The sequence below is a fragment of the Cynara cardunculus genome (assembly GCF_001531365.2).
Source record: "Cynara cardunculus var. scolymus isolate 2C chromosome LG 10, CcrdV1, whole genome shotgun sequence".
Classification (NCBI taxonomy): domain Eukaryota; kingdom Viridiplantae; phylum Streptophyta; class Magnoliopsida; order Asterales; family Asteraceae; genus Cynara; species Cynara cardunculus.
In genome coordinates this window covers 3,144,661-3,159,813 of record NC_037537.1, presented here as the reverse complement: position 1 = coordinate 3,159,813, position 15,153 = coordinate 3,144,661, and the positions used below count along the sequence as shown (strand labels likewise).

The window sequence follows — 15,153 nt, the reverse complement described above, 5'->3', positions numbered from 1 at the left end:
TTCAAATTTATATTTTATTCAAAAAATAAAATCATTATTGCTTTCTTAAAAATACATAAAATCGTACTATAACATCGACATAGACAAATAATAAAATTAAACATTAAAATCGATATGTGTCTCGTTGCATTGCGCGATTACTATTATAGTATATATATATATATATATAATATATATATATATATATATTTTAACACTCATTCCCGTTCTTAACGAGAAATGGGGCTATTCCTCAATGGAGAATCGGTGACTTTTTTCTCGTTTATATGAGATATTTTAAATCAAATGTGAAATACAACACTCGATCTAAAATGATCCATGTTTAAATCTTACATATTTCCAATGTTTAGTTTTTATAGAGTATGAAATATTTATATGGCAACAAAATTAATCTCAACATCATATTAATCAAACACTTTCGACTCTCCATATTTATTGTCTAAAAAAATAAGACAAGTTAAAATATATATATATATATATATATATATATAATAGGTTCGACCCCGTGCATTACACAGAGTATTTTAAATGAGAAAAACTCTGGACATTAACTCTGAAACACAATAATTCAGAGTTCTATTGTTACGCTAGAAAATAACTCTAAACTTAACTCTGAATAAGAGGAATTCAGAGTTGTTTTCAAAGTCTAGAAAGTATCTACGGACATAACTCTGAGTCACAAGAATTCTGACTTCTTATAACTCAGAAACGTAACTCTGAACTTCAACTCTGAAGAGGAGTTCAAAGTTGTATTCTAAGTCTGAGAATAAACTATATAACTAAGATTGGAACAGAACAATTTAAAGTTATATTGTAAGTTTGAGAAATAACCAATATCTGATGACTTCATGTTGGTGATTTATATCATTAATGTCATTTAAGTGTAATGGGGTTAAATTGTTGATTAATGTAATCATGATAAATATCGAACATATAAGGAAGGTGCAGAGTCCACACTTGTTTGAGTTTATTTTTGATTTAGGGGCGAAGCCCCTAAACGACGGGGGTCCGAGGGCAGCGCCCCCGGTGACAGGGTCCAAGGGACAGAGCTCCTGGCTGGCAGAGTTAAATTCAGACTTACAACTCTGAATTTTCCCAGAGTTATGTTGTAAGTCTGGAGGTCATTTCAGAGTTAAATTCTGATTTAAATTCATAGTTAAATTCAGACTTACAACTCTGAATTTTCCCAGAGTTATGTTGTAAGTTTGGAGGCCACTTCAGAGTTAAATTCAGACTTAAATTCAGTTAAACCACGAAAACAGGAAAATAAACGTGTAAAGGAACATATGTCACTTAAATAGACTTATTTGAACCGTAAGTGAAAATTGCGTCTAAATACATGTTTAGGCGGGAAAAATCAATAACCGTCGCATAGAAACATGACACGTGTCCCCAAAGTTACTTATTTATTAGGTATATAGATATAAGAAGAAATGTAAAATACATTTTTTATTAAGAAAATACTAAATCTAATTCTTTGGAAATAATACATTTAATAATAAATATATATTATATTTAATATATAGTGACGGAGTGGGTCGAGGATCATGTAACCAAGCCCCGTCTCCATCCCAATCGTTGGTTTTTAACTTTTGGGATCCTTGTCCCCATCCCTCGTTCCGATCGAGACGGATATACCGGATTCTCCGATGAGACGGGTCTCATTCCCATATCTATCAATAACAACTAATGGTTGTTGGAGGGTTCCCCTGTTTTCTATTTTTTAGGGATCCGTCTTGAATCCATCCCTATAAATCACTTGTTAAAGACTAAAAAAGGAAAAAGAAAAAAAACCTATTAAACATTATGTAGTGAAGTATTTGTATGTTTTTTCATATTGTGTTTTTATCATCGTATTTTATATTGAAATAATTTAAAATAATAAATGGTGTATTTGTTTTATATTTAAAAATAAAATAATTTTTTTGAACTATCTGCTCGGAAAATCTATATATATATATATATATATATATATTAAAGGAAGAACCATATGATTGTTTAATGAGAAATTTAGATCCTATTTATCTTTTTTCTCATTATTTTGATTTATTTTTAATTTACAATCAACACATTAATTATTAACCCTTTCATTTCCGTATTCTTTTAACTCAATTTTCATTATTTTATAAAGGAAATTTGAATCCACAAATATATAAAACTATATATAATTTTATCTACATCAATACATGTATATTTTTAATTACATGACAATTGTAAAAATAAATCATCAAAATTAAAGATATGTGAAAATTTTGAAATACAAAACTACAATCTTAAATAATGTGGTGTAATGTAAATTATTATTGTTTGTAATTCATAAACCGTATTGTCATGTCCAACTATCCAACGAGATCATGCGGCTATCAATCAGTGAAGACTTTAGTGTTCAACAATTTCGAATTTCATAAAATCATTATAACATGCATTGTTGATCCAAATTTTCCAATATAAAATAGTCATTTTAAAAAGTATACAAAACAGAACTATTGCAATCACTAATAGAAAAAAATGAATTAACTAATAAAAGAAAAATGAATCAAATACATATCTTTTCTATTTTCTGAAATCTAAAACAAACAAGTGGGAGAGACATGATTCGAAACAATACAGAAAAACTTCAACAGGTTTACAATTTGTCGCTTTTAATCACTCTTCCCTTCCTAGACCACCCCCCATTTAAAAATAAATGTTTCCAAGGATTTTTAATCTTGAAGGGGATACTCGATGAGGGATAGATTATAGGGTTGAGTTCCGGTGAAAATGAGAGTTAAAGTGAGAAACGTAAGAATGGATCTCCACCATTGGATGCACATTATGATAAGATCTACCGAGATACACCTAAAAAGTTTTTTGAAAAACCTTAGGATAGTGAGGTAGCACCATGAGAATTAAGTATTCTAATATGGTGAATTTGTGATTGAGTTTTAGTTGTCCCAAATTGGTGAAGATTTAAAAGATTTCAACAAAATAAAGTGTATAAAAAAAATGGATGGTGCCTTTGTGTCAATTCATTGGTTTTTCCTCATAGAGTTGTCTTATTTTCGATGATCATCTTTGAAATCTATAACCATGGTTGGAATCAAAACCAACCAAATGATAAAAGTCATTAGTACAAAACTAAAACTGAAACCAAGGATGATGACTTGGCACCATAAGGTTTGATTGTTCCTCAAATCTGAAATAAGGTTGACTTTCATCTTTTAACATTGGTAGAAAGATGATAGTTTAGAAGAAGATGATAGATGTATAAAAGCTTGATGGAGCTTTGAAATCTATTAGAAGATGATGGATGTATAAAAGCGTGATGGAGCTTTGAAATCTATAACAATGGTTGAAATCAAAACCAACTAATTGGTATAAAAAATTGTGCAAAACGAATGCAAATGATACATTTTTTTCTTAACAAGAGTTGTGATTATTGGAGTACTTATAATAACAAATGTAGTTTAAGTGTCTATCATATACATAGAATGAAAGTGTTGACTTAATGACGTGCTTTCATCTAATGCTAGTATTCAACAAATCGTGATTTACGTTGTTGGATGAGACATTATAAATATAAATACAATCTAGAGTTTTCAGACACATCACATAAGGCTTTTACGTTTTTTCCTAAATTGAGTTTTGATCACCACGTAACGTTCGGTTTCGAACACTAGTTGTATATTAAAAGAGTCTGATTGTTTTAATTATCCAAATGCATTTTAATTTAAAATTGTATTTACATTTTAATTTGGCTTATATACATCAATGACCCACAAAAAGACAAAAAGCAAATATGATTTGAATCAAATGGTGACAGCCAAACCTAACCCTAATTTCTCAAAATTGCTAGAAAGAAAATACTCAAAAGAATTCAAAAAATTGCAAGTTTCTTAGGTATTTTTGGTTGATGGCTTTCTCTTCATCCTGCTGAATGGTCCCATGGACTTATCTGCTACATAACAGTATATTACTTGGCTCCAAGACTTGTAAGATTCCAAATTTTCGTAGTATTCGGGTGCGATTGCCCTTACTTTATGAAGCTTACTACCCGCGATTCTTGGGAAATCATGGTGCTCATTATGGTACCCGACGTGCCACGCCATTACGTTCAATGGACCATAATACGAATACGTTTCTTGCCCTTCTTTCTTGTTGAATACATAGTGTTCGGAGATGAAATGGCCCGCCATCGGGTGCATTCCGCCTCCCACAAACGTGGAAAGAATTAAGTACCCGAAAGATCTGGACCCCCAAAAGTAAATCATACAAACATCAAGGCTGATTTGGATGGCGAAATTGAGGAATTCCCATTTTCCGGGCCGTTTAGGGTTCACGAGCAATGGTCTAAAGGCGTAAAAGAAGAGTTGGAAGAGTACCCAGATGGATTTTGTGACTATATTTGTGATTATGCGGGCTTCCGTCAGGGTAGGGATGTCAGTGTCGATGCCATCAACGCCTTGGTAGCGGTGGTGCTCGAGGTGATACTTTTGGAAGGTGACAGACATTGGGACTCCGATGGGGAGGTTAGCAAAGATGCCGAGCCAACGGTTGTAGAGTGGCTTAGAGAAAGCAAGATTGTGACTTAGTTCATGAATTGCTAAGAAGAGATTGTGATTGAGAAAAGACCCGAAAAAATAGGCCACCATGAGGATCTTCGACCACCTTGCACGGTGGAGATATACTGCGGTCCATAATTGAAGCGAAACAACGAGGGTTACCTATGAAGAAACATCAAGTACTTAAAGATTCTTGAATCACAAATAAATTCGAAAACTATACAAAAATACGGGATATGAACGTGTTCAATCATCTCCGTTCTCCGAGAAAGGAAAATTCGGGCTTTCGCAAAAGTATTACTCTTACAAGAACCAAAATTAAACAAAAACAATCACTACAACAAAATCGGGTTTATACGACACTCTCAAATTCTAAGTGTCCTAATAGACCTCTTTATCGGACTTGGTTTATAGGACAAAAAAAAAATGTCCTATCTAAATGTGTTATAATAAGTTTATATGACGTTTTTTAAAGTCGTAATAAGTTTTTTAGGACACTTTTAATATAAAGTGTCTCATTCTCAACTTTATAGGACACTATTTGAAAAATTGTCCTATAAAAACAAGTGTCCTATAAAAAAATGAGTTTATAGGACACTTTCTCAAAAGTGTTCTATAAAGTTGCTAATGCAACACTTTGTATTAAAAATGTCTTAAAAAACTTGTTAAGACGCCCAAAAGCGTCATATAAACTTATTACAACACATTTAGATAGAACACTTTAATTTTTTTGGTCTTATAAACTAAGTCCTATAAAGAGATCTATTAGGACACTTAGAATTTGAGAGTGTCCTATAAACCCGATTTTATTGTAGTGAATATTTGGTAATCCAACATTTCTAACTAAAAATCAAGAGTCGAAACCTCACAAAAGTGGAAATTTTATTAGTTTTATTTACAACAACTGAAATTATAAAACACTGATTCGAAAATCAGCCGAAAATTTAAGAAAAAACCATGTAGCACTTCAAGAATAGAGATTTACGACTTTGTGTCTCTGAAAACGTAAACGATTATATACCATCATATTTCATTAGGGTTTACAATTTTTTAAGATGTAAATAAAAACTAATCAAGAAGCAATAACTTAATTAGGGTTAACTAAGAAACCCTAAATACAGAAATAGATTCACAAGAAGACAAAGAAAGTGGAAGAAACTGATTCAATGATCAGATCATCCTAAACACTTTGATGCAAAATTATGGTTTTTGAACATAAATCTTGTGATCTTGTTTCGTGATTATTAGGTTTTCGTTGATAAAACGATCAAAATGCATAAATTTCAATTTGTTTTCTTAACCAATAGAAGGATAGATAAGTGAAATAATGATGAATATATATATATATATATGTATGTATGTGTGTGTATATATATATATGTATATATATATACCTTGAGGAGAGACCAGTGATCAGGGCCAAAGAGCTGTCTGATTTGGGGGTACTCGGAGAGGATCTGACGGCGGCGAGAAGCATGTGGTTCATCTGTGTATGACCAGAAAAACTCATCATTCTTGGTGGTGGTGGTTGTGTCTGGTTCTACTTTCTCTTTCTCGCCACCTCCGGCCACCATTGTCTGTCTCTCGCCACCTCCGGCCACCATGAATCTGTATTTTTAATTTCAGTTTTGTTCATGGAGTAGTTGCAATCAGTTAGTGTGTCATTCTATGGATGCATGGTTCTCCTTTTCTTTAGTCATCAGTCTCTCTCTCTCTCTAGCTTGTTTCATGGCATCACGTGACTGTAACCTTCTCCTGTTGTCCACCATATATTACTACAACAAAATCGAATTTATAAATCACTTTCAATTTCTAAACATTCTTATAGACCTATTTATAGAACTTAATTTATATGGACAAAAAAATAAAGCGTCTTATCTAAAAGCATTGTAATAAGTTTATATGACGTTTTTTGACGTCGTAATAAGTTTTTTAGGACATTTTTAATATAAAGCGTCCCATTAACAACTTTATATGACACTATTTGAAAAAATGTTCTATAAAAAATTGAGTTTATAGGACTATTTCTCAAAAGTATCCTATAAAGTTGCTAATGCGACACTTTGTATTAAAAATGTCCTAAAAAACTTGTTAAGACGTCCAAAAAAGTCATATAAACTTATTACAACACATTTAGATAGGACGCTTTATATTTTGATCCTATAAATTAAGTCCTATAAAACGGTGTATTTGGACGCTTAGAGATTGGGGGTGTCCTATAAACCAAATTTTTTTGTAGTGCAAAAATATATGTATTCGTCAAAAGTTCGTCCAAAACATTTTCAAAAAATATGTTTTTTTCTACTTTATTGTATATCGTCAAAAGTTTCTATTAAAAGCAAGTTCAAGAAATTAATTATTAAAACTCTGGGTTTTAAAGTCTACAAAAATATCAAAATAATTTAACAAGTCCGGTAAAGAGTCGTTGAAAATTTTAGTTTCTTTTAATTTTCGGGATTACATCGAAAATTCGTTGAAAATTTCATAAATTATTAAATACTTTCGGGTCTATGAATGTTTTGGTAATTAATTGATCATTTGGTCGTTAATAGCTCAGTAAGACCCGTTATGTATTAAGTTACAGTTATAGTAATTATGATGCATTTAGACTCGTTAAGGCAGAACAAAGCTTATTATACCCACTAATACCAGAACGACTCATTAACGAGACATCACTACTAGAAAATCAGGTATCAATGACGAATATCAGCGAGGGAAAAAATATCTCGCAGATCAACAAGGGATCAACAAGGGAATGAGCTTCTGGACAATCATCGGGCATTACGATCATCGGGCGAAACCGGGTGAAATGGTACATCCAAGTGATGGTGCAGCTTGGAAGCATTTCGACATGAGGGATCCTGACTTTGTTTCTGAGATCCGGAATGTTCGTCTTGGGTTATGCACCGACGATTTCAACCCGAATAATTCAACTTCGAATCTGTATTCACTATGGCCCGTCTTTATTACCATCTACAATTTACCTCCTTGGATGGCTTTGAAAGATTCGTATGTTGAGCTTGCATTGGTTATCCCTGGTAGAAAGAGCCCCGGTCAGAATTTGGATGTTTTTCTTAGGCCACTAATAGATGATCTAAAAATGTTGTATACGGAGGGTGTTCTTACGTATGATGTGTATCGTAAGAATAATTTCGAGATGAGGGCTATACTACTATGGACCATCAGCGACTTCCCGGCTTATGCAATGTTGTCGGGTTAGAGCACACATATTGCATGGGGGAGGTGGATTCCTTCCAGTTAAAAAATTGAGGGAAATCATGTTGGTTTGATTGTCATCGGAGATGGTTACCTGGAACACGCCCTTTCCGTCGTGATAGAAAGGATTTATGGCAGGTAATAGGGTGTTAACTGGTCCACCACCTGAGGTAACCGGTGAAGAGATATGGGAGTTCGTTCCTCACATTTCAACTGTTTATGAGGGTTGCCCGTATAATTCAAAAAATAGAAAAAATAGCGGGTTCGAAACCAATCATAATTGGGTAAAGAGAAGCATCTTTTGGGAGTTGCCATATTGGAAGACGTTGTTGAAACCAAAGTCATCGTATAGTTTGAGCAAACAACAAGTAAAACAAGTGTGTGCATGGTTGAAGAAGTTGAAGTTTCCAGACGGGTATGGTTAGAACATAGGGAGTTGTGTGAACCTAGAAGATTCTAGCTTTTATAGCTTCAAGAGTCATGATTGTCATGTGTTTATGTAATGATTGCTTCCTATTGCTTTACGAGGGATGATACCAACTTTGATATGGGATGCAATAACAGAGTTGTGCACATTCTTTCGTGTGATATGTTCAAGGGTGTTACACATAGATGACTTGGTTCCATTGCAAACAAGTATTGTTCAAACAATTTGCAAGTTGGAAAAGTTCTTTCCGCCCTGATTCTTTATTCAATGGAACACCTCGTGATACATTTGACATGTGAAGCTATAAATGGTGGTCCGGTCCAATATAGGTGGATGTATCTCTATGAGAGTTGAGTTCCTAATTTTATTGAAATCTAGTACAATATATTCATATAGAACACTCTTTTTGTCCCTAACATGTATTTCATCTCTTTAGGAAGCTTGGGTCGTTAAGGAGAACGGTTTGAAACAAAGCAGGCTCTATCGTTGAGTCGTACCTTGTAAATGAACTTTCTACCTATTGCTCCCTCTATTTTGATCCAACAATAGAAACAAGACATAATCGTGAATCAAGGAACTTTTCCTCGAATATCCCTAGTTGTTCGGAGACCGACGATTAACTAAGCATATTCAAGGTTCCATCTCGTCCACCATTCGTGAATGGTGGGAAACAGATAATCTTAAATGAACATAACCTAGAGACTATCCATAGATATGTCTTGTTCAACTGTGTAGAAGTTCAACCTTTCTAGTCCACCTTTGATGAAAAGATTCGACAAACAGAACCGAATATTGATGAAGTTGAATTTGATAGAATTCGGGAGGAGAGGTTTGTTGATTGGTTCTCACACCACGTGAGTATATATATAATGGTCATTGGTATTAATATACAGAATGCAATGACATACGTTATGTGTTTCTTACGTGTGGCCTTCTTTTATAGGTCATGTTCGAGTTAAACGACTCAAATGAATAATTAAAATCCCTAGCCCGCAAACCAGGCCATTATGCCACCACGCATCAGGGATACTTTGTGAATGGTTACAACTTCAAACGGTGACCCATGGATCCGGTCGAGTTACCCATAATAGCGGTATATGTGTAAGGGGGCCTGCTATGACAAGTGTGAGTCTAACTTCTATGGAATGTTAGATGAAGTTATAGAGGTGGAGTATTATAGCTCAGTGCGACAGGTGGTTGTCATGTTCAAATGCATTTGGTTTGATACTGCCTCGGGGGTTAGAGTTGACCCTAAACACAATTTGGTAGATATCAAATATAAATCTAGACTTGGATCCGATGACCCGTTTATTCTAGCATCACAGGCAGAATAAGTCTATTATACTTCATATCATTCGATGACAAAGGATTTGAAAGATTGGTGGGCAGTTGTCAAGACAAGGCTCGTGGCATATATGAAGTGTCCGACATGATTAACGATGTTGAAAACAATGATCATGTGGATGGAGAACAATTCTTTCAAGTCAACAAAAGGGTAACTCATACAACGTTCTCATTGGGAAACGAGCTCGATGATGTTCGTCTTGCCACAGGGGAGGTAAACGTACTCTATAATCATGAAGATGAACCGATGTTATCTGATCATTCTTTTGATGAGTAGTTTGTCTTTTGTATGCTTATTTCACAAATGTACATATATAATCGCAATTTGTCATTATCTTTTTTCATGATATAATCTAATATTTGTTTTTTCAGGAGATGTCACGCCGAGAGCGCAGTAGAAGCCGTCATGGTAGTCGCGGCAGCCCCATGTCTGGTAGGGGCAGCAACTCTGCCCGCGCCGATGACATTGTTGAGTTTACGGAGACCGCCTTTCGCGGTTTAGATGAACAAGAGGTGGCCATGGAGCCCCCAGCTTCGACAGGTTCGGGGTCGAGGAGAGGCCCCAACATAGAGATGCCGACCCTGAGTCATCCGAGCCAACGAATATATCTTTTTTTGTTAGGCCATGGGTAAGTAGATGTGGTATAAGACTTTGTATTACATAATAAAATGATATGAATATCTTTTGTGTTGTAAATATTTTTTAATTATACAGGTTTAAAGATATCCATGTTATCCGGGAGATGACAACTATATTCAGGTCTTCCTTTACTGGTCCATGGCATAGATAGAATGAAGTATCTCAGGAATCACGCGACTTGATATTCCAGGGCATTAGGGTTGGTGTACCATTTTAATGTAATTATACATATAAGGTTATTGTTTTTTACATTTATACAAATATTTGTGTGTGTAGGCTAAGTTCCAGTGGGAATCAGAGCTAGATGACATGGTTCATGATTTATGGACCAAAGCCATGCACAATAGGTACTCGGATTGGATGAGCGTTGTACGTGACTGGGTCGTGGCACAGGCCTATCCTAATGATCAACAATGGGACGGTGAGGACTTCTTATTAGATTACACCGTCCTGTATGGATACTAAACAGGTTTTGGTTTCAGATGATTGACCAGGTATGTATCTCTATTGTGAGCTTTTCGAACTGCCATGTGTTTTGTACCGCCTTATATATGTGCTCTATTTTTAACAGGTTTGGGATACCGAGGCTTGGAAAAGGAAATCCATGATCAATAGGGCTAATTGGAACACACAGTTTGAGGGGGTCGTCTAGACACTGGGGGATCGATCAGTACTACACAACATCGAGACAGGATGGTGAGTATATAATCTTTTTTGAAAATATAATCCGCTCTTTATGTTTACTAACAACTTAACCTAATTGTCTAGTGTAGGCAAAAGTAATGGGTCGTGAACCGACAGCTATTGAGGTGTTTGAGCGCACTCACTGCACGAACTGGAAGTTCGATCAAGGTTCGTCCGACCCGCCTACCAATCCTCCTCAGTTCAGTTACCCCAAAGCTGCTAGATATCATGTAAGTTTTCTAAAACCATTACTTTGGTAAATAGATACGTTTGCTAGGTTTAAGGTAATATATTTTAATAAACATAGTGATGCTATTAGTTTGGGCTGCCATTGTTGGACAAACGTTAGGCTAAATAAATAGGTTGAGAATGTGACTACCATTGGTATTATTAGAATGCTTTAATTGTTAAAAACAGGCATTGGTTATGTTTGATTTACAGCCGTTATGCTGCTGAAATTTCTACATACATAACCGCACCCATTTTTGTTTTAGTGAACCATATGAGGGATTTCAATCGCTTAGGGGTGAGTCACAATCTAGTATCGACAGCCCTCCCCTTGATGAGGCATCTCTTTGGGAGCAAAGTATCGGAGGACGGAGGAAAGGTTGCATATTTGGTTTCGGGACCACCCAAGATCCCTCTTATGCTATGACTGGTAGATGTAGCAATAACGTGTCATCATACGAGCCAAGAGCAGAGGTATGTTGGTTATATTCTTATAAACTTTCTCATTACTAAAATTGCCAACAAATTACTGATTTTCTTGAATATTGAATATTTACAGGTATCAGAGTTGAGAGAGAAGTTGGCAAGGGTAGAGAAGGAGGCACAACTGCAGGAGGAATGCCATCTGGCCAAGATGGCGGACGAACGGAAAAAGAGGGCAGATTTGGAGGCCGAACATGCCAGATAAGCTGCTGCATTAGTCCAACAGGCCGCCTTATCGGAGCATTTTGCTGCGTTTATGTGGCAGTCAGGATACGTTTTCTCACCTCCCCCACCTCCATGTAGTTAGATTATATGTATTTGAAGATTAAATTGTATTAATTGAATATTTTAAATTGTATAAATTGGATATTTTAAATCGTATGAATTAGTTAGTTTTAATTTGTTCACAGTTTTGGTTTGTTATATTATTTTCAGGTTTTGTATAAATAAATACAGGAATTATGTAATTTCAAAAAAAAAATATTGTTTAGATTAATACAAATTAGCTATGGATTAGCGAGGGAAAATCCGTCGCTGAAAGTCCTTGAAAATTCTCTCGCTAATTCGTCGCTGAAAGATCCCTCGCAGATCCGTCGCTGAAAGTTCCCTTGTTGATCTGTCGCTGAAAAATCCCTCGCAGATCCATCCCTAAAAGTTCCCTCGTTGATGCACCGCTGAAAGATCCCTCGCAGATCCGTCACTGGAAGATCCGTCGCTGATATATTCCATTGTTGATCCGTCGCTGATATATTCCCTCGTTGATCCAACGTTGAAAGTGTCTCTCGCAAATCTGTCACTGATATTCCTCGCTGATCTCTCGCTGATAGCATTACCTACGAGCATTTGACCGACGGAGTATCAATGATGGATAACCTTTTTAGCGACGGATTTGCGAGAGAATTTTCTTTCGTTGATACTCTGCATTTTTGTAGTGCATTAAGGACAACTGAGATATATGAATAGAAGATGTTATGCTAATATCTACATGACATAAATTGTCAACAGGCTCGCCAAGCACGTTGAAAATTCATCCAAGAGTCACTCCACCGACCGGAACACTTAACGGAGCTCCCGTATCAACCATGTCCATTTATGACCCAACTCGTTAAGGAGAATAAGACCTATTATACACACTTAGGTCAATATGCCCCATTAACGAGCCATTAAGGACCACTAAAACCCATTAATACCTCTATTAAACCATTAAGGTCAAATCAAACACATTATGACTCATTTAGACTTGTTAAAGAGAATAATTATACCCACATAGACAAAATATGACCAATTAATGAGCTATTAAGGACAACCAAAACCCGTTACCTCAGTTAGACTTAATGAAGGTCTAATCACACTCATTATAATCCACTTATACCATTATACCTATTGGTCTCAACCATTGAATTTGTAAATAATACATCTTGCATCATGTAAGTTCCGTACACTGGATTACAAGCAGAAATGTAAAGAATACAAAAATATGATCAAGAACAGTTTTGAATCAATGAAGTCATCATGTATATTGATTATGAAAGAATGAATACAAACACTACAACAAAATCAGGTTTATAGGACATTCACAATTTCTAAGCGTCCTAATAGACCTCTTTACAGGACTTAGTTTATAGGACCAAAAAATAATGTGTGCTATCTAAAAGCGTTGGAATAAGTTTGTATGACATTTTTTTGGCGTCTTAATAAGTTTTTTAAGACAATTTTAATATAAAACGTCCCATTAGCAATTTTATATGACACTATTTGAAAATTTGTCTTCTAAAAACAAGTGTCCTATAAAAAATTGAGTTTATAGGACATTTTCTCAAAAGTGTTCTATAAAGTTTTTAATGTGACACTTTGTACTAAAAATGCCCTAAAAACTTGTTAAGACGCCTAAAAACGTCATATAAACTTACTACAACGCCTTTAGATCGCATTTTATATTTTTGTCTTATAAATTAAGTCTTATAAAGTGGTCTATTGGGACGCTTAGAGATTTGGGGCGTCATATAAACCCAATTTGTCATATTGAAATGAATCACGAGAGACAAATCTATACATTCTATATATGAATCTATAAAAGTGTATCTAACAACTTCTATTCATACTAAAACATAAATGCTAGGGTTATAAGATTTACATTATTGCCCTATTACAAATTGACACGTGTTCTAGTATCCTTATATACAAGAAGTCTTCGACTTTGAGAAGTTGCAAACTTGAAATCTTCTAAGTGTCTAACTCTGAATAATGTACCCAAGTTAGTCTTCTCGAACTCTGGAAAACTGTAAGTCTGTAAGACTTTAGCCTTAGGCAAATTGACACGTGTTCTAGTATCCTTATATACAAGAAGTCTTCGACTTTGAGAAGTTGCAAACTTGAAATCTTCCAGACTTATACATGTTCTCTGCAAACTTTCTTCAGATCTCTAGAAAGTCTTCTTCAAACTTTTATACTTTGCATATTTGAAGCAACAAATCTTGATTCTACATAAACAGATATACCCTTTCAATAGTTTGGGAGTGTACCAAATTAGCAATAATGCAACAAAAATAAGAAATCTCAAATAAGAAAGAAATGAAGAGAGCCATAAACTCTAATTGTCATCTTATAAAAGGTCTTCAAATTTTTTACAAAGCTCTCTGCAGATAACCAATCAAGATATGAAGGCACCAGACCACCCAAATTAGTACTCATTGAGGTGTTACTGCTCTCGTACAATTCAAAAACTTGTATGTAAGCTATTGGAGTCTGAAACATCATATAGGTGGTATTTCATCTCGTTGGAACATTAAGACATAAAGAAAATTTCTCTTCCACCTCAACCAACTCTACAAGTTCTCTAAATTTATTTAACCTAGATGGAGAACTCCTTACCCATCTAATACAATTTGATAAATATGCTAATTCCAAAGCATCATGGAAAATCAAATACAAAATATGAGCAATGCATCTCATATGCATGTACTCAGTCCTAACACAAGAACAACCCCAAGACACCTATTTGTTTTTCAAGAACCTAACAGCAACATCATTACCTGAGGCATTCTCAACTATGATAGTAAATATATGATTCCCCAATCAAGTAAACACCACTCTAAGGATTTAGCTATACATTCCTCCTTATGTGAATATATTGGCACAAATAAGGTGATTTCTTTTAATCAGTCTAAATTCATCACAATAAAATGTGCAATGATGCACATGTAATTAATTCTTTGAACAAATGTCACATTGTCGGTAGTTAAACTTATTCGTTGTTTGTTTGACTTAAATGGTTTCTTAAGATTCATCCTCTCTTCAAAGTAGATACCGTGTATATATATCTCTCTCTTTATATATATATATATACACACACACACACACCACACATGTAATTAATTCGTTGAACATATGTCAAAGTGTTGGTAGTTAAACTTATTCGTTGCTTGTTTGACGTAAATAGTTTCCTAAGATTCATCCTTTCTTCAAAGTAGATACCATATATATATATATAGTGGCCTAATTAATTGAGAACTAATTAGTTTGTGGTAACCATGAGGTCCAATCTCAACCACAAATCAATAGATAAATTATAAAATTTATAATTTTGATAA

General features: G+C 34.7%; 1 protein-coding gene across 1 annotated transcript; it reads right to left on the bottom strand.

The window, feature by feature from the left end:
* Positions 1–3,875: 3,875 nt before the first annotated feature.
* Positions 3,876–6,145, bottom strand: LOC112519183 (sphingolipid delta(4)-desaturase DES1-like). The gene is made up of 2 exons (XM_025127177.1): positions 5,936–6,145; positions 3,876–4,703 (listed from the first exon to the last, which is right to left on the bottom strand). The coding sequence occupies exons 1-2, from the start codon at positions 6,143–6,145 to the stop codon at positions 3,876–3,878; spliced, it is 1,038 nt and encodes a 345-aa protein (XP_024982945.1).
* Between the last annotated feature and the right edge of the window lie 9,008 nt (positions 6,146–15,153).

What these genes read in the sequence shown, in the direction of transcription:
- LOC112519183 (XM_025127177.1), bottom strand. Translation starts at nt 6,145, where the DNA reads ATGGTGGCCGGAGGTGGCGAGAGACAGACAATGGTGGCCGGAGGTGGC. An exon ending in ATCACTGGTCTCTCCTCAAG is followed by an intron (nt 4,704 to 5,935) that starts GTATATATATAT and finishes GTTTCTTCATAG; the next exon opens with GTAACCCTCGTTGTTTCGCT.